The sequence below is a fragment of the Argopecten irradians genome, chromosome 6, assembly GCF_041381155.1.
Source record: "Argopecten irradians isolate NY chromosome 6, Ai_NY, whole genome shotgun sequence".
Taxonomy (NCBI): Eukaryota; Metazoa; Mollusca; class Bivalvia; order Pectinida; family Pectinidae; genus Argopecten; species Argopecten irradians.
Window position 1 is genome coordinate 23569697 of NC_091139.1, and position 24010 is coordinate 23593706.

The 24010-nt window shown below is 39.1% G+C and overlaps 1 protein-coding gene across 1 annotated transcript in view; it reads left to right on the top strand.

Annotated features, from left to right (window-relative positions):
• LOC138325380 (pikachurin-like) overlaps positions 1–24010 on the top strand; it is a 74253-nt gene that overhangs the window by 41958 nt on the left and 8285 nt on the right. Inside the window, exons 3-7 of the mRNA XM_069271006.1 lie at positions 3273–3737; positions 12871–13072; positions 20554–20698; positions 22751–22943; positions 23409–23534. Of these exons, the coding sequence (XP_069127107.1) occupies positions 3273–3737; positions 12871–13072; positions 20554–20698; positions 22751–22943; positions 23409–23534 (1131 nt within the window). The remainder of the gene's footprint in view (positions 1–3272; positions 3738–12870; positions 13073–20553; positions 20699–22750; positions 22944–23408; positions 23535–24010) is intronic.

The following is a 24010-nucleotide window of genomic DNA, read 5'->3' on the forward strand; positions in this document are numbered from 1 at the left end:
TAGATTGATTCAGTGACAACGACAAATGTTCACACAAACCAGTGCAGCAGACCCTGTAACTAAGAAACTTCATACATCACAGCCTTTATAAATATCATGAAAGAAGTACAGATTATTATTCTGTAATTATGTTTAAATAAGTCAATTGATGTGGAATTCCATATCAGTAGGACCATAGTTACAGTCTGATTCAGTTGCTGTCCACCAAACCAACACATGCCATGATAACAAGACTGCATTTGATCTTATTCCAACATATGGTTTTCAATTATGCATCAGCAAAATTACTTCTGCAGACTTCTGTTTAGATAGCAACCCTATATTTCGTATTGGAGGACATAGTTTGGATATTACTCCAGATGATTCTGATGTTGTCATCAACATGTTGGCAGCCACCATCTTTTAGTGTTGTCATGGTAACACAGATATAGTATTTGCCTACATTTGAGTGTTAACTAAAAGTCTGTCAATGGAAGAATATGATTGTTTACCTAAACAAAGATGTATGTCAGAAATTTTCATTATTTTGACCTACTTCTGGTACCTTGGTGTCAATAACATTAGAAAGTCATGAAAAGTGTGACAATAAAATGACAAATTGTATGTTTAGGAAATAGTTAGAAACAGGTCAAAAGCCAAAAGGAATGTCATAATGACCTTACTGTCTTTGCTAGAAGAGCCATGAACAGTCACAATGTGAAACTGCTACTCCTCTGAGTGCTGACAGGGTTTCAACATTCATGTTTGCACTATAGCTAGGATAATGAAAGAATAGAGAAAACACGTTCAAACACAATGACATCCTTAGAATGATGCCTCGAGTTTTTCTGGTAGTTACTGGTCCCTGTCTGCTATTGGCAAAGTCATGGTAGCCAACAAATGGATGGTAGAGAGCAATCATTGAACATCTATCCATCCATAACATTAGCAGGACTGTTGAAAACAGGGATTCTTAAAACTGATACAATTTAAAGCAAATGTGTTTGTAGAACATCTTCTCTACAAGTACATATACCTTGTTTGGAAGGCTAGGTTACAGTGCCTAAAGGGGAATATAAATAGACTAGTGATTGTATGGTGTACAGATCAATACAGAAATAGAACAAGGTTTCCTGATTTGTTGACCTTGGTTGACCTTTCATGACCTTATTTGACCCACAGCAGACTATCTCTTACACTCCGGACACTTTAGATATCATTCCAATGAGTTATGGTAGATGTCACATTGTGACACCCTCCTTCCGATCTCCCTATTTCCTGGAAATCAATTGTACACTAGCTGTGTCTGTGAGAGCCATTATAGCTGGCTACCATACTGCTGCTCAGTGTTGTGTTTAACACCTCCCGGAGTCACCTCAGTACTGGTCCGCAGGCTGTGAAATGCATCTGTAATTGACAGGTCCCTACACTACAGCCATGTTATTTAATTACAGGCAATGGGATAGTATATGGTTTATAGTGCAGGCCAATACTACATCGCATTATAAACATTAGCAGGTCTTTTTAATTCAAAACCTGTTTTAATGATATGTCACCTGACTATAGGTCTGTCTATCGTAGTGCGTCGTATGACATCCATTGTATGTCGTCCGTTAATATTTCTTTGTGAACATAATAACTTAAGTAAATTCGAATTGAGCCTAATGAAACTGAATGCTTAATGTGTGTAGCCTTACATCAGTATGATTTTGGGATAAGTTTGAAAATCCAACATTTTTAACATTCAATTACAGAGATATTGTCCTTTGCAATAATATTCCTTTGAACCTTGTGAACATGATAACTTGAGTGAATATTCACTGAGCATAATGAAACTTTGTATGCAGCTAAACAACAATAAGATCTCCAATGAGTTCAAAAATCAGACTAGTTGATATGATGCATGGAGCTTCATTTGATTCAAGTATAAATCATTTCTACAACACAGAGTGAACCATACTATAACAGGGTTTAATTAATCCAAGACACTTACATGGAAATTCATAAATTCTTGAACTAGACCCATTACATGATTTCCATATGATTACACCAATGTAATATAGACAGAGTTTCCATTAGATACTCTGACCATATACAGCAGACAATATAAGGTTTATGTGATAGCTCTCTGATCCTACCCAGGGGAATCCTATATGGGGGTGGCTGTCTGGCATGTTGGGCTTTATTTGGGGGCTAGATTAGATAAATACTGGCTAGATTAGATAAGGTGGACATAACTAAATCCATCGACCTTTCGTCTGGATCACTGTACATCAAGTAATGTCTGCTATACCTTGTAACCCCTCCCACTCTCCTCTCTTTACCCCTCCACTCATCTCACTCCTATTGCTACTTTTATTTCTGCTTAAATTCAGTTTTATTTAACTTTACCAATCTTTTATTGCTTGATTGAATTTCTATCATTTTCCCCCATTAATTCTGACAGCTTTTGTTTTGTTCTATACATGACTTTACAACTCGACACTTGACATTTAATCCTACCTTCTTTGTCCTATTGCTTGCGGATATTGACTGTTGTACTTAAATGAAAACTACTTTTATGGTATTTGAGAACTGTCAGTGACATTTCATTTGAATGTAGATTAGATCTCAGTTTGATGTAAATTTCCAACTATGTGCATAAAAATTACGTGTAAATGCTTGGCTGAAATAGTGTTACATGGCTTTTAGATAAAGGGATTAAATGTAGTGTCATGTTACATGACATTTACATAAAGGGGATTTGACTGAAGTGTCATGTTACATGACATTTACATAAAGGGGATTTGACTGAAGTGTCATGTTACATGACATTTCTGTAGTGTCATGTTATATGACATTTACATAAAAGGAATTTGACTGAAGTGTCATGTGACATTACATTTACATAAGGGGATTTGACTGAAGTATCAAGTTACATGACATTTATGTAAAGGGATTTGACTGTAGTGTCATGTTACATGACATTTACATAAAAGGGATTTGACTGAAGTGTCGTGTTACATGACATTTAATGAAGGGGTTTTGACTGTTGTGTTATGTTACATGACATTTACATAAAAGGGATTTGACTGTAGTGCCATTGACATTACATTTACATAAGGGGTTTTGACTGAAGTGTCAAATTACATGACATTTAGGTAAAGGGATTTGGCTGTAGTGTCATGTTACATGGTATTTAATTAAGGGGATTTGACTGTGGCTTTATTTTACAGAAATCTGTATTTTTCAGGTGCACAAGATTAAAACTATGTCCTCTTTTATAATGTACGTTATATTGGTATATGTTACAGAGATTCCTGGGATTGAAGAGGCTCCTGTTGTTGACCAGGTATTAAAATCACCTTCATTATCAACATCATCAGATTCCATCTCATTGTCATCGCCTGAACATCTTGTTATACAATCTGCTGGTCACATTGGTGAAAATGGACATACAGATGACCAATCAAATTCCTTGTCTGGTGGAAATGGACATACAGATGACCAATCAAATTCCTTGTCTCAAGGAAACCAGCATGATGATTTGGCTCTGCAAACAAATGATCATATTGTTGCGGAAATGATTGACTTAAAGGAGAAATCTGTGAAAAATAGTAACAGTGATGTGATACAGGGTGTCGGTGAACCTATGTCTCTTGTTCACCGCCCTACATGTTATGGAGTCGTCTGTCAAAACAACGGTACCTGTGTTGTGGATGGAAGCATGGTACGATGTAATTGTCCAATTGGCAGTTCAGGCCGAAGGTGTGAAAAACGTGAGTATTCAGACCACCAAACTGATCTTTTCTGCATAACATGTTATATGTTTGGTGTAAAAACTTTGGTTGTTTTGTGGTTGCTAAGGGAACATAAATTGTAAACAAAATGTTTAATATAATGTTTTCATCAATGATATATTCTGCATTTGCATATTACAGAGTTATCTGCCCTTGTCGGTAGGTATTGATTGTGACGTCATGTGTTTGTGAGCATAATGTAATACTTTTCAGAGAAAACGAGGTGAATTTCGCTCAAGATAATGACATCACCATGGATACCTACCCGCAAGGGAGGTAACTCTGTAATGACCAAAGATGGAATAGCCTTATCAAGGAAGTCCCTACACAAAAAACATACATGAAGGTTTCCAAACCATGGATGAAACTATACATTTCATGTAATAAAGTATTAGAAGTTGGCAAATTGATTGATACTAATGGATGTGACTCCTGCTCCTCAATATAGAATCATTCACCCCTGAAGACATATTAACACCCTGCCCATTCAAATGTTTCAACAGTTTATTAGGAATTTTCTGAGGTAAATGAAATAAAGACGTATTTCTTCAGGATGGCTACAGCTTTTTTAGGTCATTTGACCCGAAGGGTCAGGATAACCTATAGTCGTCATGTTTCGTCCATCGTCGTCCGCCGTGCGTTAACTTTTCACATTTTGAACTTCTTCTCAAGTTCTACCAGTGCGATTTGGCTGAAACTTGCATGAAATGATCCTGACATGGTCCCGACAAAGTGTTGTTATTTTTCGGGTCGGTCCGAAATCCAAGATGGCCACCACCAAAGCCGCCATCTTGAAAACACATTTTGAACTTCTTCTCAAGTTCTACCGGTGCGATTTGGCTGAAACTTGCATGAAATGATCCTGACATGGTCCCGACAAAGTGTTGTTATTTTTCGGGTCGATCCGAAATCCAAGATTGCCGTCACAGCTGCCATATTGAAAACACATTTTGAACTTCTTCTCAAGTTCTACCGGTGCGATTTGGCTTAAACTTGCATGAAATGATCCTGACATGGTCCCGACAAAGTGTTGTTATTTTTCGGGTCGATCCGAAATCTTGAAAACACATTTTGAACTTCTTCTCAAGTTCTACCAGTGCAATTTGGCTGAAACTTGTATGAAATGATCCTGACATGGTCCCAACAAAGTGTTGTTATTTTTCGGGTCGATCCGAAATCCAAGATGGCCGCCATCTTGAAAACACATTTTGAACTTCTTCTCAAGTTCTACCGGTGCGATTTGGCTGAAACTTGCATGAAATAATCCTGACATGGTCCCGACAAAGTGTTGTTATTATTCAGATCGATCCGAAATCCAAGATGGCCACCACAGCTGCCATCTTAAAAACACATTTTGAACTTCTCAAGTTCTACCGGTGCGATTTGGCTGAAACTTGCATGAAATGATCCTGACATGGTCCCGACAAAGTGTTGCTAAATCTCTGGTTGATCCCAAATCAAAGATGGCTACCATGACACTATATCTAATTAATTTCCTACATGGCCTCTTGTTTGAAATGAAATTTGTTGAAAGAAATTGAAAATGATCCTGACATGGTCCTGACAAAGTGACACCATATGAAATTTATTTTACTATTGCCAAGGTAGTCAGATGACATTGTTTTTTTTGGCCGCATCTACAGCCGAACTGCGGCTGTTTCCCCTAGCCAAAAAATGCCTTATTTTCCCAATTTTGAAGTCAAATTTCCCAATAAAAACTGATCAAATTCAATGACATTTGTGTTGATAATTTGAACCAGATTTTCATTCCTAAAATGACAAAAATGTGTAAATATAGACTAGCTAGTCTTCATTACTTAAAACAAAAAATTGGGATTAGAAACAATTTTTATTTCACAAAATGAAAACAAAATCGAAATGAGCATAACTATAGGTCACTAGGTGCAACTTCAGTTCAGAGACGTTTTACAGACATACAAGCTAATAAAAAACAATAGTTAACTGCTTTTAAGTAATATAACAATGTTTGCAGAGTTAACTTACATTATTAGTAGTCTAATTTTTTTTTCGACATAAGCAAGGAGTTTTTTCTGTGTAAAAACGATCTCTGTTCAAGGTAGGAAGTAGCATTTGGGATCTAATAATGGAGCCGGAATCCGGTTTCCGGAATTCAGGAATTTAGAAAAAAATTAATAGAGAAACAACAAAAAAAAGTTTTAAAAATGCAAATAGTGTTGCAAATTAATTGTTTTATTTTTCTTTTAATAATAGAAAGAAAACATCTTGTGAAATAGAATTAGAAATGTGTATTAGATCATTCTAAATTTTGATTTTCAATTTTCTAATAAGTACAGTACTGCAATAAGAAAAAAAATGGTATTTTGGGGGGGCAAGTGGAGTTTAATTTTGGGCAATTGCAAGTGAATTATTGGGCTCTACTTGCCTGGGGAAAGTGATTTTGAATTTTTTTTTACACTCCTGAAATTTTTCCCAATTTCTTCCATATTCCGAGTTATTTTCCCAATTGAAAAGGCATGGGCTGTTGAAAATAGTAAGTGAAACCGTTAAGGCCCTTTGGGCCTCTTGTTGTTTATGAATAAATTTGGTTTTCTAAAAACGAGATGTTTTATAGACTATGTATGAATACTAAATATTTTAACAGTTGGTGAGAGAGAGCACTGAGGATATTTAGTGAAATTTGTCAATGATAGCCCCGTACAGACATTCCTGTGTAATATACTGGCTGACATGTAAACCACAGCATAATACAGATTTATTACACACCAAATTGGTCATTGGAATCTGTCTAAATGTTAGGTCTGCATGTTGTGTGATATAGCTACCCATAGAAGCTAATGTCATGTTTATGGTACAATGAAACTCTTGATAATGGTCTAAAATCTTTACTTGCTCTCACTGAAATTCTTTAATCAGATCTGTTAGTGTATTTAGTGGAAGGAATAATGACTATACATATTGAGCATATACACAGCTTTTATCATACAATACAAGATTTATGTTGGTGTGAGACTTAGGAAAGTCGAGATGATGAGGCTTCAACAAGTTATCTTGGTTGTTCTTGATGAGCATCAGGATAAACCATATATTGTAAACTACATCCTGTAACTATTTGGTAGAAGGGTTTGGGTTTCATTAGTTTGACAGCCAGGGTCATGTAAGGACGTGCCAGATTTTGTTGGTGGAGGAAACAAAATCTGGAGTACCCCGAGAAAAATCACTGACCAGCGGCCAGTACCTTGCAACTGCCCCAACTAGGATTTTAACTCCCGACCCAGAGGTAGCTGGCTTGTGGTAATATGGTGAGACATCTTAACCACTCGGCCACTGCGGCCCCCCATTTGGTTAAAAACATATCCAAAACAAAAGCAAGTTGTTGTTTGTTTAATTTCATTTTGTTTTATCGGAAAGTACCCCATCATTGTACAGAAAATATTCATTGAAACTGAATGAAAAGGCCTATTTTTAGCTCACCTGGCCCAAAGGGCCGGTGAGCTTATGTCATGGCGCGGCGTCGTCCGTCCGTCGTCCGTCCGTCGTCCGTCCGTCAACATTTCCTTTAAATCGCTACTAGTCATAGAGTTCTGCATGGATTGTAACCAAATTTGGCCACAAACATCCTTGGGGGAAGGGGAACAGAACTTGTATAAATTTTGGCTCTGACCCCCCGGGGGCAGGAGGGGCGGGGCCCAATAGGGAAAATAAATTTAATTCCTATAAAATGCTACTTGTCCTAGAGTTCTGCATGGATTGTAACCAAATTTGGCCACAAACATCCTTAGTGGAAGGGGAACAGAACTTGTATAAATTTTGGCTCTGACCCCCCGGGGGCAGGAGGGGCGGGGCCCAATAGGGGAAATAGAGGTAATCTTATAAATTGCTACTTGTCCTAGAGTTCTGCATGGATTGTAACCAAATTTGACCAGAAACATCCTTGGGGGAAGGGGAACAGAACTTATATGAATTTTGGCTCTGATCCCCCGGGGGCAAGAGGGGTGGGGCCCAATAGGGGAAATAGAGGTAAATCCTTTAAATCGCTACTTGTCCTAGAGTTCTGCATGGATTGTAACCAAATTTGGCCACAAACATCCTTGGCAGAAGGGGAACAGAACTTGTATAAATTTTGGCTCTGGCCCCCCGGGGGCAGGAGGGGCGGGGCCCAATAGGGAAAATAAAGGTAAATCCTTTAAATCGCTACTTGTCCTAGAGTTCTGCATGGATTGTAACCAAATTTGGCCACAAACATCCTTGGCAGAAGGGGAACAGAATTTGTATAAATTTTGGCTCTGACCCCCTGGGGGCAGGAGTGGCGGGGCTCAATAAGGGAAATAGAGGTAAATTCTATAAAACGCTACTTGTCCTAGAGTTCTGCATGGATTGTAACCAAATTTTGCCACAAACATCCTTGGCAGAAGGGGAACAGAACTTGTATAAATTTTGGCTCTGACCCCCTGGGGGCAGGAGGGGCGGGGCCCAATAAGGGAAATAGAGGTAAATTCTATAAAACGCTACTTGTCCTAGAGTTCTGCATGGATTGTAACCAAATTTGGCCACAAACATCCTTGGGGGAAGGGGAACAGAACTTGTATAAATTTTGGCTCTGGCCCCCCCCCCGGGGCAGGAGGGGTGGGGGCCCAAAATAGGGAAAATAAAGGTAAATCCTAAGGAAATAGAGGTAAATTCTATAAAACGCTACTTGTCCTAGAGTTCTGCATGGATTGTAACCAAATTTTGCCACAAACATCCTTGGGGGAAGGGGAACAGAACTTGTATAAATTTTGGCTCTGACCCCCCGGGGGCAGGAGGGGCGGGGCCCAATAGGGGAAATAGAGGTAAATTCTATAAAACGCTACTTGTCCTAGAGTTCTGCATGGATTGTAACCAAATTTTGCCACAAACATCCTTGAGGGAAGGGGAACAGAACTTGTATAAATTTATGCTCTGACCCCATGGGGGCAAGAGGGGTGAGGCACAATAGGGGAAATAGAGGTAAATCCTATAAATAGCTACTTGTCCTAGAGTTCTGCATGGATTGTAACCAAATTTGGCCACAAACATCCTTGGGGGAAGGGGAACAGAACTTGTATAAATTTATGCTCTGACCCCCCGGGGGTAGGAGGGGCGGGGCCCAATAGGGGAAGAGGTAATCTTATCAATTGCTACTTGTCCTAGAGTTCTGCATGGATTGTAACCAAATTTGACCAGAAACATCCTTGGGGGGAAAGAGAACAGAAAATTGTAAAATTTTGGCTCTGACCCCCTGGGGGCAGGAGGGGCGGGGCCCATTAGGGGAAATAGAGGTAAATCCTGTAAATCGCTAATAGTCATATAGTTCTGTTTGGATTTTAACCAAATTTGGCCCAGAAACACCTTGGGGTTAACAGAATTTGTAAAAATTTTGGCTTTGACCCCCTGGAGCAGAAAGATTGGGGCCTAATAGGGGAATTCAGAAAAGAAACAATGAACTTGAATTCAGAACATTTCTAGGCATTACAAACCAGGTGAGCGATACAGGCCCTCTGGGCCTCTTGTTTGTCAAGGGATAATAAAAGCACAATCACAATGGTTCTATTTAATTCATACTGTAATATCTCTCAAATATACATGGAAAAAAGAATTAATTACAACACATACTTGTCATGAGCCAAGGAAAAGATGATACTGAAATACTAGGGTTTTGAAAGAGTGATAATAATGTTCAGCATGGCCCTAGGGTGTTTATAGTGAGAAATATGGAATAGAAAATGCTATTGCTGTACTTTCCATAAAATCTCTGAAATGTATTGTATATCGCTTCAATTTCATCTTAAGATATTAAAAGGAATGCATGTACCACTTTGCTCTTACCAAATATCCATTACAATTGCTGTCTGGGTTTTCCGTGGAAGCACTGTCCTATTAAATAGCTTCCTAGTGATTTATATCTGTGATTACTATTTTGTATGCTGCAGTCAGGATAATGAGTGTTTTTTAAGGATACATGATGTAATTATATATGAAAAAAAACATGTTAAAAGACTGCAGCAGAGAAACCATGGAACTGTGTGTCATAGAAACCATGGAATGGTGTGTCATGTAGGGTACACACTGCAGTGAAGACTGCAGCAGAGAAACCATAGAACTGTGTGTCATGTGGAGTACACACTGGAATGAAGACTTCAGCAGAGAAACCATGGAACTGTGTGTCATATGTGTGGTACACACTGGAGTGAAGACTGCAGCAGAGAAACCATGGAACTGTGTGTCATGTGTGGTACACACTGGAGTGAAGACTGCAGCAGAGAAACCATGGAACTGTGTGTCATGTGTGGTACACACTGGAGTGAAGACTGCAGCAGAGAAACCATGGAACTGTGTGTCATGTTTGGTACACACTGGAGTGAAGACTGCAGTAGAGAAACCATGGAACTGTGTGTCATGTGAATTTTTTAAATCAAGTTGTCAGATTTAAAAGACAAATTGGTATACAAAGGTATTTAGTGACATTGAATATGATGGTCATAGTTTTGGTGATGTCTCGATATCCAAAATGACCACATTAGCCCCCAAATTGGTGAAAATTTATAAATATCTGATTTTATTGAAAATTGGCATATAGGGGAACTTTGGGGTCATTGGTCATCTAGCTATATAGTTAGTGGAGTTGGGGGCTGTCTCTGAAGGATGTCAGTTCATCTATCTCTAGTTCATACAACTATAAAACTTGATCTTTCATGGGTTGAAGCTGTTAAATTATTTGTGGTTGGGCATTGGAAAAAGTATTCAAATATTGTATAAAATATATTGCGATGTGTTTATATTTGTGAATGCTGTTGAACCGCGAAAAACACAGAAAGTTTCTGCACAACAGGCAAGTCATGTTATACAGTACAACTGGCTCGGTTTTGTGAATTTCAAAGCCTTCAGTGTAAAGTAAGAAATGTTGATTTACAATTAATTTAATGGTGAAGAATAGGACCCATGTAGAGTGTGTTCCCAATGTAACGATGAGTTTGTCCTCAAACAAAGTAGTACTGCTGTTGTGATTATCCAGACATGCAATGGACCTGAATACTGTTGGCCATATAACACACCCCACTAAGATGTAGGCCTACACTGTTACAGAAGGTAACGAGGAATGTCAGGCAGGGTTTCCCACATGAAATCAGTTTAATTCTGACTTTATTCCATTTGCAAGTAGCTCTATTGGTCTTCAGATCAAGTTTGTGGGGTAATGTGAAATAAGGTAGCTAGTAATTTTGTGCTAAATAAAATTAATTTGTATTTGCAACACAAACTCTGGGTGTAAAGAAGTGATGATTAGTTGTATTTAACTGGTGGGGGATGGGATGTGTTAAACTGAGAATGGGCTAAAACCTATAACACAAGCATATATAGCATGTTAGTGGCCACAAGTGTTACAGTGGCAGGCCTGGTGAGATTGTTTAATCAGCAGCCTAAGGTATATGGGTGCACAGATCTAGAGCTTCCCATGGCAGCCATTATTTCAAAATTTAGGCAAATTACCTATTAAATAAGGATGAAACTTTAACAGCAGACAGGTTACTTCAATTAGACAAGAATCTCTGCAGCATCAACGTCTCCGTCGTCTAAAAGAAGACTTTCTGCTGTCAAGCTCAGAGACATGACTGTAACTAAAGTGCAGGTGACAATGCAGTCATGTGTTTCAGACCTGACGTGTGGATTGGGTTATATGTTTCTGATGCTGACACAAGCCTGTTGAGATACTTGTATAATGCACTCTGTCATCGCCACACACATCCTGTTTCCTAGATGTAGATTGCCCTCTCTGTGCTAAAACCATTGTCTCTCAAGATATAACAATACATGCCACCCTATTTAGATTTTCAAGTTATTTATTATGAATCTGTAACCAAAATTGATAGCCCATTTTCTTCTCTCTTATATCTGCCTCTTTATAATGTAGCAACGACTGTTATTTTATTTTCACCAATATCTGTCTCTATTACAAAATGGTTTGTTTTAATTGTGGTTTCTAGTCTAATGGTTCTTGTTTCCTCTCATGGTCTTGAATTACTGAAATAGTTCTTTGACTCCATATATGTACGTAGTTAATAATAATAATAATTATTAGTTGGTTATAATAACCTTCTCCCAATACCAACCTCTATCAGAATGAAGAAAAGTCTTGCCATAATTGTTCCCCATAACTTCCCTACAAAGAGACACAAACATTGGTTTTACTTTGTAGATACGTATTTGGTCTTTGTCTCATGCGTCTAGAAGCAACAGTATGTCATGCGAAGCCTTCCACAGCTTCAGATCCACAAAAGATTATAACATTCATTTAAGAAAAATCATCACGTAATAGTCAAAGGTCTGAAATTGCAGTTGAACCTTAAGGAATTGTTAAATATATGTGTTTTTTTATCCACTATATTCAAAATGAATTGACATACCTTTAGAACCTTACAGATTTGTTTTATCACTAATCCGTTAAACATTATCACTAATCTGTTAAACATCCATAAGTGTAGCAGTTCTGGATCAGGTCGATTGCTGGGGATCAGGTAGTTCAATGCAGGGGTTTCAGGATCACAAAACGACGTGGGTTAAGTACAAGTTGCCATCGTTTAGTCCCACCATCCAGTGATTATGATGTCACCATTTGACGTGAGTCATAATCTCTGGAAGGTGGAACTAATTGACGGTAAATTGTACTTTACCAATGTCGTTTTTGGATCTCATAAGACCCATATTGGTAGAGCATGCCGGCTAGGGCCCCAGGTTTGAATCTTGGTTGGTCTGGCCATTCATTTTCTGCTCCTTCTACATAACATGAAAACATCTGAAGTCACTGGTACAAGATGTACGTGAGCCTTTTGTTCATTGTCATCCACTGAATCTCAAGGTCATGATACTAAACCAGTGACATATAAGATAGGACTACCAGGTTTGTTCAGAGTATGACCTTATCTTGTTCAGATTATGACCTTGGCCTGTTCAGATTATGACCTTTACCTGTTCAGATTATTACCTTGACTTATTCATACATCAAATTAAATGTGCTTCTGAAAAGGAAATATCACAAAATGGATTTCACTTTATATATACACCTGTATATAAAGTGTATCTTGACCTTGACACCCAATATGTGTTTTGTGTATTTCAGAAACGATGGTGCGGTACCCAAAGTTTCTGGGGAATGGTTACCTGGCACTTCCTGTCCTAAAGACTGGCTATAAAGAGTTTGACATTGAGATAGACTTCAAACCTCAGGCTAACAATGGGCTACTGCTGTTCACAGCCGAGAACACCAACACCAAGTCAGACTTCTTCTCCATCGCCCTCATCAATGGATATGTGGAGTTTAGGTGGGTAGTGGAGTCATCATTTCAAAATCACTTGTTTATGTAAATAAATGTTTGTTTCTCTTCGAGCTATGTCTCCGATAGATACCTGTTGCTAGGTACTCTGATAATGAGTTTAAATGATAAATATGTACATGTGTATTATAAATATCATGCTTTAATTAGTTAGGGAAGTTAAGATTGACATTGTCTGATTGTTGTGTGAGTCAGCCTATTGTATTGCTGTGGTGGGTATCTAAGGAGCATTATTCCTGTCACCTAACCGGCCAGTGATTAGGTTTGTTAGTGGCTCATACCTGGGGACCTCCACACACTGCTGACATTGATTAGATTACAGAAGTGTTCATTGTGAAGTCCCCACAGGCACTCATCACAGACAAAACTTGTTAGCCACTGTTACTGTACAGTCCTGGCTCTCATTGGGTATCTCTAGTTAGCCACTGTTACTGTACAGTCCAATCCCTCATTAGGTATCTCTTGTTAGCCACTATTACTGTACAGCCCTGGCTCTCATTGGGTATCTCTAGTTAGCCACTGTTACTGTACAGCCCTGGCTCTCATTGGGTATCTCTAGTTAGCCACTGTTACTGTACAGCCCTGGCTCTCATTGGGTATCTCTTGTTAGCCACTGTTACTGTACAGCCCTGGCTCTCATTGGGTATCTCTAGTTAGCCACTGTTACTGTACAGCCCTGGCTCTCATTGGGTATCTCTAGTTAGCCACTGTTACTGTACAGCCCAATCCCTCATTAGGTATCTCTTGTTAGCCACTGTTACTGTACAGTCCTGGCTCTCATTGGGTATCTCTTGTTAGCCATTGTTACTGTACATCCCAGTCCCTCATTGGTATCTCTTGTTAGCCACTGTTACTGTACAGTCCTGGCTCTCATTGGGTATCTCTTGTTAGCCACTGTTACTGTACAGCCCTGGCTCTCATTGGGTATCTCTAGTTAGCCACTGTTACTGTACAGTCCTGGCTCTCATTGGGTATCTCTAGTTAGCCACTGTTACTGTACAGTCCTGGCTCTCATTGGGTTCTCTTGTTAGCCACTGTTACTGTACAGCCTGGCTCTCATTGGGTGTCTCTTGTAAGCCACTGTTACTGTACACCCTGGCTCTCATTGGGTATCTCTTGTTAGCCACTGTTACTGTACAGCCCTGGCCCTCATTGGGTATCTCTTGTTAGCCACTGTTACTGTACAGCCCTGGCCCTCATTGGTATCTCTTGTTAGCCACTGTTACTGTACACCCTGGCCCTCATTGGGTATCTCTTGTTAGCCACTGTTACTGTACAGCCCTGGCCTCATTGGGTATCTCTTGTTAGCCACTGTTACTGTACAACCCTGGCCTCATTAGGTATCTCTTGTTAGCCACTGTTACTGTACAGTCCTGGCTCTCATTGGGTATCTCTTGTTAGCCACTGTTACTGTACAGCCCTGGCTCTCATTGGGTATCTCTTGTTAGCCACTGTTACTGTACAGCCCAGTCCCTCATTGGGTATCTCTTGTTAGCCACTGTTACTGTACAGTCCTGGCTCTCATTGGGTATCTCTTGTTAGCCACTGTTACTGTACATCCCAGTCCCTCATTGGGTATCTCTTGTTAGCCACTGTTACTGTACAGTCCTGGCTCTCATTGGGTATCTCTTGTTAGCCACTGTTACTGTACAGCCCTGGCTCTCATTGGGTATCTCTTGTTAGCCACTGTTACTGTACAGCCCTGGCTCTCATTGGGTATCTCTTGTTAGCCACTGTTACTGTACATCCCAGTCCCTCATTGGTATCTCTTGTTAGCCACTGTTACTGTACAGTCCTGGCTCTCATTGGGTATCTCTTGTTAGCCACTGTTACTGTACAGCCCTGGCTCTCATTGGGTATCTCTTGTTAGCCATTGTTACTGTACATCCCAGTCCCTCATTGGTATCTCTTGTTAGCCACTGTTACTGTACAGTCCTGGCTCTCATTGGGTATCTCTTGTTAGCCACTGTTACTGTACAGTCCTGGCTCTCATTGGGTATCTCTTGTTAGCCACTGTTACTGTACAGCCCTGGCTCTCATTGGGTATCTCTTGTCTGTGTGTATAGTGGTGCAATGTCTGTACCCACATATGGTGGGGTTGTACCTATGTGTGGTGGGGCTGTACCTATGTGTGGTGGGGCAGTACCCACATGTGATGGGGCTGTATTCACATGTGTTGGAGCTATACCCACATGTGGTGGGGTAGTACCTTTGTGTGGTGGGGCTGTACCTATGTGTGGTGGGGCTGTACCATATATGGTGGGGCAGTACCCACATGTGTTGGAGCTATACCCACATGTGATGGGGCTATACTATATATAGTGGGGCAGTACCCACATAAGCTGGAGCAGTACCCACATGTGTTGGAGCTATACCCACATGTGGTGGGGCTCTACTATATATGGTGGGGCAGTACCCACATAAGCTGGAGCAGTGCCCACATGTGTTGGAGCTATACCCATATGTGGTGGGGTTGTACCTATGTGTTGTGGGGTTGTACCCACACGTGGTGGGGCTGTAGCATATATGGTGGGGCAGTACCCAATTGTGTTGGAGCTATACCCACAGGTGGTGGGGGCTGTACCCACATGTGGTGGGGCTATACTTTATATGGTGGGGCAGTACCCACATAAGCTGGAGCAGTACCCACATGTGCTGGAGCAGTACCCACATGTGCCGGGGCTGTACCCACATGTGTTTGGGCTGTACCCACATGTGTTTGGGCTGTAGCCATATTTGTTGGGGGCTGTTATATATATAAACTTTATTACATCAAATGCAAAACAAGTTACACAACTTATACAAATCACTTTAAATGGCCTGGCTGAAAGCATGCAAAGGGTGTTAAAGTGGGAGGGAACCCATGTGATTGGCAGATGACCCCCTGACCTTTTCATGTCCGTGTGTCATGGATCAAACCCTAGTTAGGTAAAATGCAAGTGACTTAACCATTACACCACCTGATCACCCAGGGCTGTTACTTCATATGTATTTGGAAGTGCTAGTTCCTACATATTGTTATAAAGCACATATGTGAACAGTCAGTATACTCATATCATCGAACCTAAAAATACAGGACACCGCTAGACGAAGTTTTAGGTCATCTGACCAAAAACGTCAGGATGACCTATAATTGTGCTTGTCCGTCATTGTCCACCGTCTACCGACAGTTAACTTTCCACATTTTAAACCTCTTGTCAAGTTCCACAGGTGAGATTGAACTGAAATTTGATATAATCATGACATTGTCCCAACCAAGTGTTGTTACCATTTGCTTTGATCTGAAATCCAATATTGCAGCAACAGCTGGCATCTTTAATACACATTTTGAACTTTTTCTCATATCAAAGATGGGCACCAAAGTCACCATCTTTTGAAAAATCGTAACTTAGTTCTTCACTGATGCCAAGGTTGTCAGATAACTGCCCTTGGGCTTTTTGTATTGAATTACCACCATGGTAACACACCATGGCAACACATAACACACCATGGCAACACTCATAACACACCATGGTAACACACGTAACACACCACGGTAACACACGTAACACACCATGGTAACACACCATGGTAACACACCATGGTAAACACACGTAACACACCATGATAACACACCATGGTAACACACGTAACACACCATGATAACACACCATGGTAACACACGTAACACACCATGGTAACACACCATGGTAACACACCATGGTTACACACCATGGTAGCACTCTGTCAGATTAGTCAGTATAAACCAAAAACCAGTTGATATAATTCATATCATGGCATTATTGAATGTTGCCCTACAAATATATTCAACCAGAAAAACAAGAAAATAGTTTGATATAATTCATACCATGGCATTATTGAATGTTGCCCTACAAATATATTCAACCAGAAAAACAAGAAAATAGGGTGTAATTTGCTGCCATTGAGAGCCTAATCAGGGGCTGTGTGGTGATAGACATGCGTTGGCCAGGTCACACCAGCCTAACAGCCCAATCAGTTTCATTCTCCACTAGATCTACAAAGTGGATGATTGTCCCTATAAGTGTTCTGATTGTAATCAACAAAGGATTGGAGGTGTTGATTGGCATAATCGCCCAATTAGGGAGCAACAACTGGGTGCAGTTTTTCTGAAACTTTGGCTGGCAGTAAGTTATGGACAGTTGTGGGAGCTATCTGTGTGGATGATGACACCATTTCCGACATGTTTGTGGTCAGAGAGACACAGATGAGCAGTACCCTTGTCAGTGCCTTCTCTGTCATGGCCTCGTTTAGGCTGTCAAACCAAACCTTATGACATTTCCTGAATAACACTTTAGCTAAGTGTTGATATTTTTGGTTTTACAATCAAAGAGACCATTTAGGACATCAGATTTTGGTATTAGTCATGGTGTGACTGCTGATGGACCACAGCCTGAAATTACTCCAACCAATTTAGTACTTCCCTTCCTTGGAGAGTAATTTTGGGAAGTTTACGAATCTAAGGGAGAGAAAATTATTTTTGGATAGTTGTAGCAAAGATAAGTAGCCCCATCATAAGGGAATTTATAATTGGTGTAGCCGTCTTATCTATTAGCTGTGTTCAAATTGATTTGTTTTTATGTAGAAGAGAGTAAGTGGAGTTGATTTGCCTAAGAATTGTTCCCAGGATAGCCTGATCAGACCTCTGGGCTCTATTACATGTGTTTTATGGTTATGTTATCACCGTATCTGTTCCATTGTCATTGATTATTGTGTAAACTCCAGCCCGGTTTACCCCTCTCATTGACTACTTTGGCCTTGGATATAATAAACAATGCTAAAACCTTTTGTAGCTAGGAATTTTGGTATAAACAATCTGCAAAAACCTTTCTTGCAGTGTCTGACAATCCTTTCTTACAGTCTCTGACAATCCTTTCTTACAGTCTCTGACAATCCTTTCTTACAGTCTCTGACAATCCTTTCTTACAGTGTCTGACAATCCTTTCTTACAGCATCTGACAATCCTTTCTTACAATGTCTGACAATCCTTTCTTACAATGTCTGACAATCCTTTCTTACAGCATCTGACAATTTTTACTTAGAATGTCTGATAATCTTTTCTTACAATGTCTGATAATCTTTTCTTACAGCGTCTGACAATCCTTTCTTACAGTGTCTGACAATCCTTTCTTACAATGTCTGACAATCCTTTCTTACAGTGTCTGACAATCCTTTCTTACAGTGTCTGACAATCCTTTCTTACAGTGTCTGACAATCCTTTCTTACAGTGTCTGACAATCCTTTCTTACAGTGTCTGACAATCCTTTCTTACAATGTCTGACAATCCTTTCTTACAGTGTCTGACAATCCTTTCTTACAGTGTCTGACAATCCTTTCTTACAGCATCTGACACACTTTCTTACAGCATCTGACAATCTTTTTACAGCAATCTGATAGTGACTTTGTTACAGCATCTGAAAATTCCTTCTTACAGCAGTTTTCTTACAGCATCTGACAATCCTTTCTTACACATGTCTGACAATCCTTTCTTACAATGTCTGATAATCTTTCTTACAGTGTCTGAAACCCCCTTACAGCGTCTGACAATCCTTGTTTACAGCATCTGACAATCCTTTCTTACATTTTCTGACAATTCTTTCTTACAGCATCTGACAATCTTTTCTTACAGCGTCTGACAATCCTTTTTACACCAATTGACAATTCTTTCTTACTGACATCTTTTTACAGTGTCTGACAATCTTTCTTTTATCTTTACAGCATCTGACAATCTTTCTTCTGCTGCAATCTTTACTTCTGAAATCTTTCTTACAGTGTCTGACAATCCTTTCTTACAGTGTCTGACAATCCTTTCTTACAGTGTCTGACAATCCTTTCTTACAGTGTCTGACAATCCTTTCTTACAGTGTCTGACAATCCTTTCTTACAGCATCTGACAATCCTTTTTTACAGCTCTGACAATCCTTTCTTACAGTGTCTGACAATCCTTTCTTACAGCATCTGACAATCCTTTTCTTACAGCATCTGACAATCCTTTCTTACAATGTCTGACAATCCTTTCACATTTGACAATGTCTGAAATCTCTTACAGTGTCTGAAATCTTTCTTACAGTGTCTGACAATCCTTTTTACATGCATTTCTCTTCTGACAATCCTTTCTTACATTTCTGACATTTTTTTCTTACAGCATCTGACAATCTTTTTTACAGGTCTGACAATCTTTCTTTTCTGACAATCCTTTCTTTGACAATCCTTTCTTACATTACTTCTGACAATCCTTTCTTACAGCATCTGACAATCTTTCTTACATCTGACACTTCGATACTTTTTTACAGTGTCTGACAATCCTTTCTTACAGTGTCTGACAATCCTTTCTTACAGCATCTGACAATCCTTTCTTACAGTGTCTGACAATCCTTTCTTACAGTGTCTGACAATCCTTTCTTACAGTGTCTGACAATCCTTTCTTACAGCATCTGAATCCAATCCTTTCTTACAGCATCTGACATCCTTTCTTACAGCATCTGACAATCCTTTCTTACAGCTCTTTTCTTACACAGTCTGACAATCCTTTCTTACAGTCTGACTTTTCTTACACGTCTGACAATCCTTTCTTATAGCATCTTTCTTACAGGGTCTGACAATCCTTTCTTACAGCATCTGACAATCCTTTCTTACAGCATCTGATAATCTTTTCTTACAGTGTCTGACAATCCTTTCTTACAGTGTCTGACAATCCTTTCTTACAGTGTCTGACAATCCTTTCTTACAGTGTCTGACAATCCTTTCTTACAGTGTCTTTCTTATAATGTCTGACAATCCTTTATTACAGCATCTGGCAATTCTTTCTTACAGCATCTGATAATCCTTTCTTACAGCATCTGATAATCCTTTCTTACAATTAATGTCTGGCCATCCTTTTTTACAGCATATGACAATTCTTTTTTACAGCATCTTACAATTCTTTCTTGCAGCATCTAATAATCCTTTCTTACAATTAATGTCTGGCCATCCTTTTTTACAGCATATGACAATTCTTTCTTACAGCATCTTATAATTCTTTCTTGCAGCATCTGACAATTCTTTCTTATGGGGTCTGTCAATCTGACTATAAACAAATAGTTTTAGGAAAAAATACACAAATAAAATTACTCAGAAATCTGTGTTCTTGGGTGTTACAGAAGCCTAGATTGGCCATAGTTTATGCAGTTAATTTCCTTTGGTCTATAGTATAGCTGGTTATTTTCATAGGGATGATCTTTCCACGATTTTGTGGGATATTGCTGTATTGGCAAAACTTTGATCCACAAAATATAGAGAAAATATTGAGTAATGTAGACCCTAAAAGCCAGATCTCGAATATCTAAAACAGCTGAAATTTAATTTAATTTGATTTTCTTGTTTTGAATTAAAATTAGGAAAATTTTAGCCTGCATACTAAACGGTATCCGGGGCTGTATGTGAGAACTATAGTGTTGTCATTTTGCCTGTAGGTATGACTGCGGAACAGGTCCAGCTATTTTGAGAAGTAAAGTACAAGTCACCATGGGTAACTGGAATAGAGTACATGCTCGCCGGGTGGATAACGAGGGATCTCTCCAACTGAATGATGGAGAGATGGTTGTTGGCTTCTCTAAGGTATGTACTATTCATACAGTCTCAATGACATTATCTGTTTATGGCTTTGGATGTAGACATTATACTTTGCCCAAAAGAACTTATTCTACTTGACAGTACCTATTTATCAGCTTTAATCCGTAAAACAGGCCTGTTTTTCTTCACACAAGGAAGTGCTATTAATACATTATTGCGTTCTTTTGAAGGCACTGTGGTCAAGTGATGGCATAGTACCCTTGCCTCCGACTTGGGTAATCCCAAGACAACACTTTAAGACCATAGTGCCCTCAAAAGAAGGTAAAACTGATTTTGTTCATAACGGATTGAAGAAAATAATTAAATGATAGGACAAACAATTATGAATGATCAACAATATCATTTCTTTAAACCACTGTGGCCAAGGCTATGGTAGAAAGGTCAAGGTCATAGGCGTCTATACATTTTCCAGGCAGAAATCTTTGAAAATACTCCCTACATATTTCGTTGATGGTTCAGTTTTTTTGTTGTTTTGGGGTTTTTTTCTTGTGTAAATTTGTCAGCATTTAGATTCTAAGGTCCCGCCGTTTAAACATCGTGTAGCTCACTTACTTTAACCATCACTGCCATGTTCATTTTTTCTCTCGGAATGCTTCTCGATTTTACATAACGTGACTGCATTATGCAAATTATGTAGTGTTGTGCTTGTTGGTAAAATCGAGAAGCATTCCGAAGAACAAATGAACATGGCGGTGATGGTTAAAGTAAGTGAGCTACACGATGTTTAAACCTAGCATATTTTTCGTAAATTTCCCGATTCATCAAGCCATTACTTCGTCAATACTTGGCCAATTTTGTTCATCAAACACTCACTGGAAAGATAAATTATTTCTCTTTAAGGTAAGGTATATGTCATTGGTGTATAGAACCCATTTATTAAAATAATCCCAGTTTAAAAAAAAAATGTCAGTTTTTCTAGACCGCCGAGTTCATACCCTTGATACTATAATATATATATGTATACTGTTGGTTAAAATTTTTAGTGCCAGGTCCCTGTAAAAAACGAGAGAAAGAATCCTGTAATGTACTAATGTCACATAGAGTTGGGTATTTTTAAATTACAAGGATATAAATGCCGATTGCATATTTATAATAATAAGTCATGTAGTTAGTAGTTTTGTTTTAACACTATTTCAACTGAAATTGTTGCTTTTGCTAAATAGACTATTTGTATGCACAGATTCTAAAGCATTACATGTTTTCACAAAGGGGGTTGACATTAAGCTGGAGGAAAAGAATGTATCATTGTAGTCTGTTGTATATACTAATTATAGCAGTGATTCTCTCATAGCCACAAAATCTGTACTTTTAGTCTATTGGGTTCAAGGCATTGGAGTGAACATCTACAGACCTTTATTCAAACAGAATCCTGGCAAGCTTCAATCCAAATATTGAGCTTTACATTAAGGCTATTTTGATGTCTGGTGTATTTCCAATGCAAATTACATGTGCAGCAACTATAGATTTGGAGATAGCGGTAAATCAGAGAGGAGAACAGAGAATTCACTTCTGGCACTGTGATATAGTCGATGGCTCTATCTACATGTCTTATACAATGTGTAATACAGTATTATTCTTGCCAAAAGGGGGGTTTAAGCATTCTGAAAACATCATTAAAAAACTTCAAAAGCAAATCTTATATACATGATAATGTAATTCCATTTTTTCATCAAAACATTTTAATGCAGTGAAAGCAAAACTATCCATGGAACAAAAATTGCTAATGATATATGGCTCTGGGTGTACCATTTTAAGTCATCTCTATTATATATATATTTATGTCCTAGAGACCAAATTGATTTGTAAGTTACAACTGTTTTTGTAACTACACTTTGGGTGTTTGTATGTTGTACCACATGTTTGTCACTGATGGGGCCTCGCTTTATTCTCCATCAGAATGTAAAAGGTACGACATTGCGTGATCAGCCTAGTTTGCACTAGTATTCAGATCCCTCTCACTCATTTTGGGCCAAGATAGCATTTGATATAGCATTTGTCTCACTTCAAATTAAAATAAACCATGCTTTCTTTCTCTAGGGTGCATACTCCCGAATCACATTAAGGCTACCTGTGTATGTCGGCGGTTATAGGAACATGACTGCCATGTCTACACGTGCTGGGATCTCCAAACCTTTTGTTGGCTGTGTCCAGGAGATCATTATTAACAAGTACAGATATGACCTGAGGAAACAGGAGATAGTAGGGGACACTCTGTTTGGTCTTAATGTTGGTAGGTGTTGTCCAATTATACCTTCAAATTCAAATTATGAACAGGTACAAAACCACACTCGTCATTGTCTGATGATCTAAGTCCTGAATAATACGCCTAAGCCCTTCTGGGTTGGTTGTTATATCATTATTTTGTGAGTGAAAAATATGACACTACACTCACATATCATGTAGAAATTATTTAGTCTGGTATGCATTTTGAATTCACCATGGAGGCCCCAGCCAACTATAAAAAATTCAAAAATAGAAAGAAAAAAACGATGTTTTGCATAAAGCGGAATATTTCAATATTAAAGCGGTATGTGGAAGATCGACCTCAAAAGTGGCAGACTTCCACGTAAATTGGGAGGGTTAACATGTCTGGAAATAAATACATGAATTATCTACAAGGGCAGATAACTCTATAATATACAACTACATTATAAATTTTACTCATTGTTAGATCATGTGTTATTTTGGTGTCCAGGTGAATGCAGTGAGGGAATATGTGATCAGGTCCAGTGTGCCAGGGGAGGGACCTGTGTAGCCAAGTCAGCTGACCAGCATATCTGTCTGTGTCCACTGGGGACAGGGGGATCCAACTGTCAGTATGGTAGGTATAACTAGGGCAGGTAACTCTGTCAGTGTGGTAGGTATAACTAGGGGCAGGTAACTCTGTCAGTATGGTAGGTATAACTAGGGGCAGGTAACTCTGTCAGTATGGTAGGTATAACTAGGGGCAGGTAACTCTGTCAGTATGGTAGGTATAACTAGGGGCAGATAACTCTGGCAGTATGGTAGGTATAACTAGGGGCAGGTAACTCTGCCAGCTGTCAGTGACTCAGTATGGTAGGTTTAACTAGTGGCAGGTAACTCTGTCAGTAAGGAAGATATAACTAAGGGCAGATAACCCTGTCAGTATGGTAGGTATAACTAGGGTTAGATAACTCTGTCAGTATGGTAGGTAAAACTAGGGGCAGATAACTCTGTCAGTATGGTAGGTATGACTAGGAGCAGATAACATATACATATTAATAATCATAGTGTTACTAATTTGACTTATTCACCCTTTAAATATCAATATTCCTT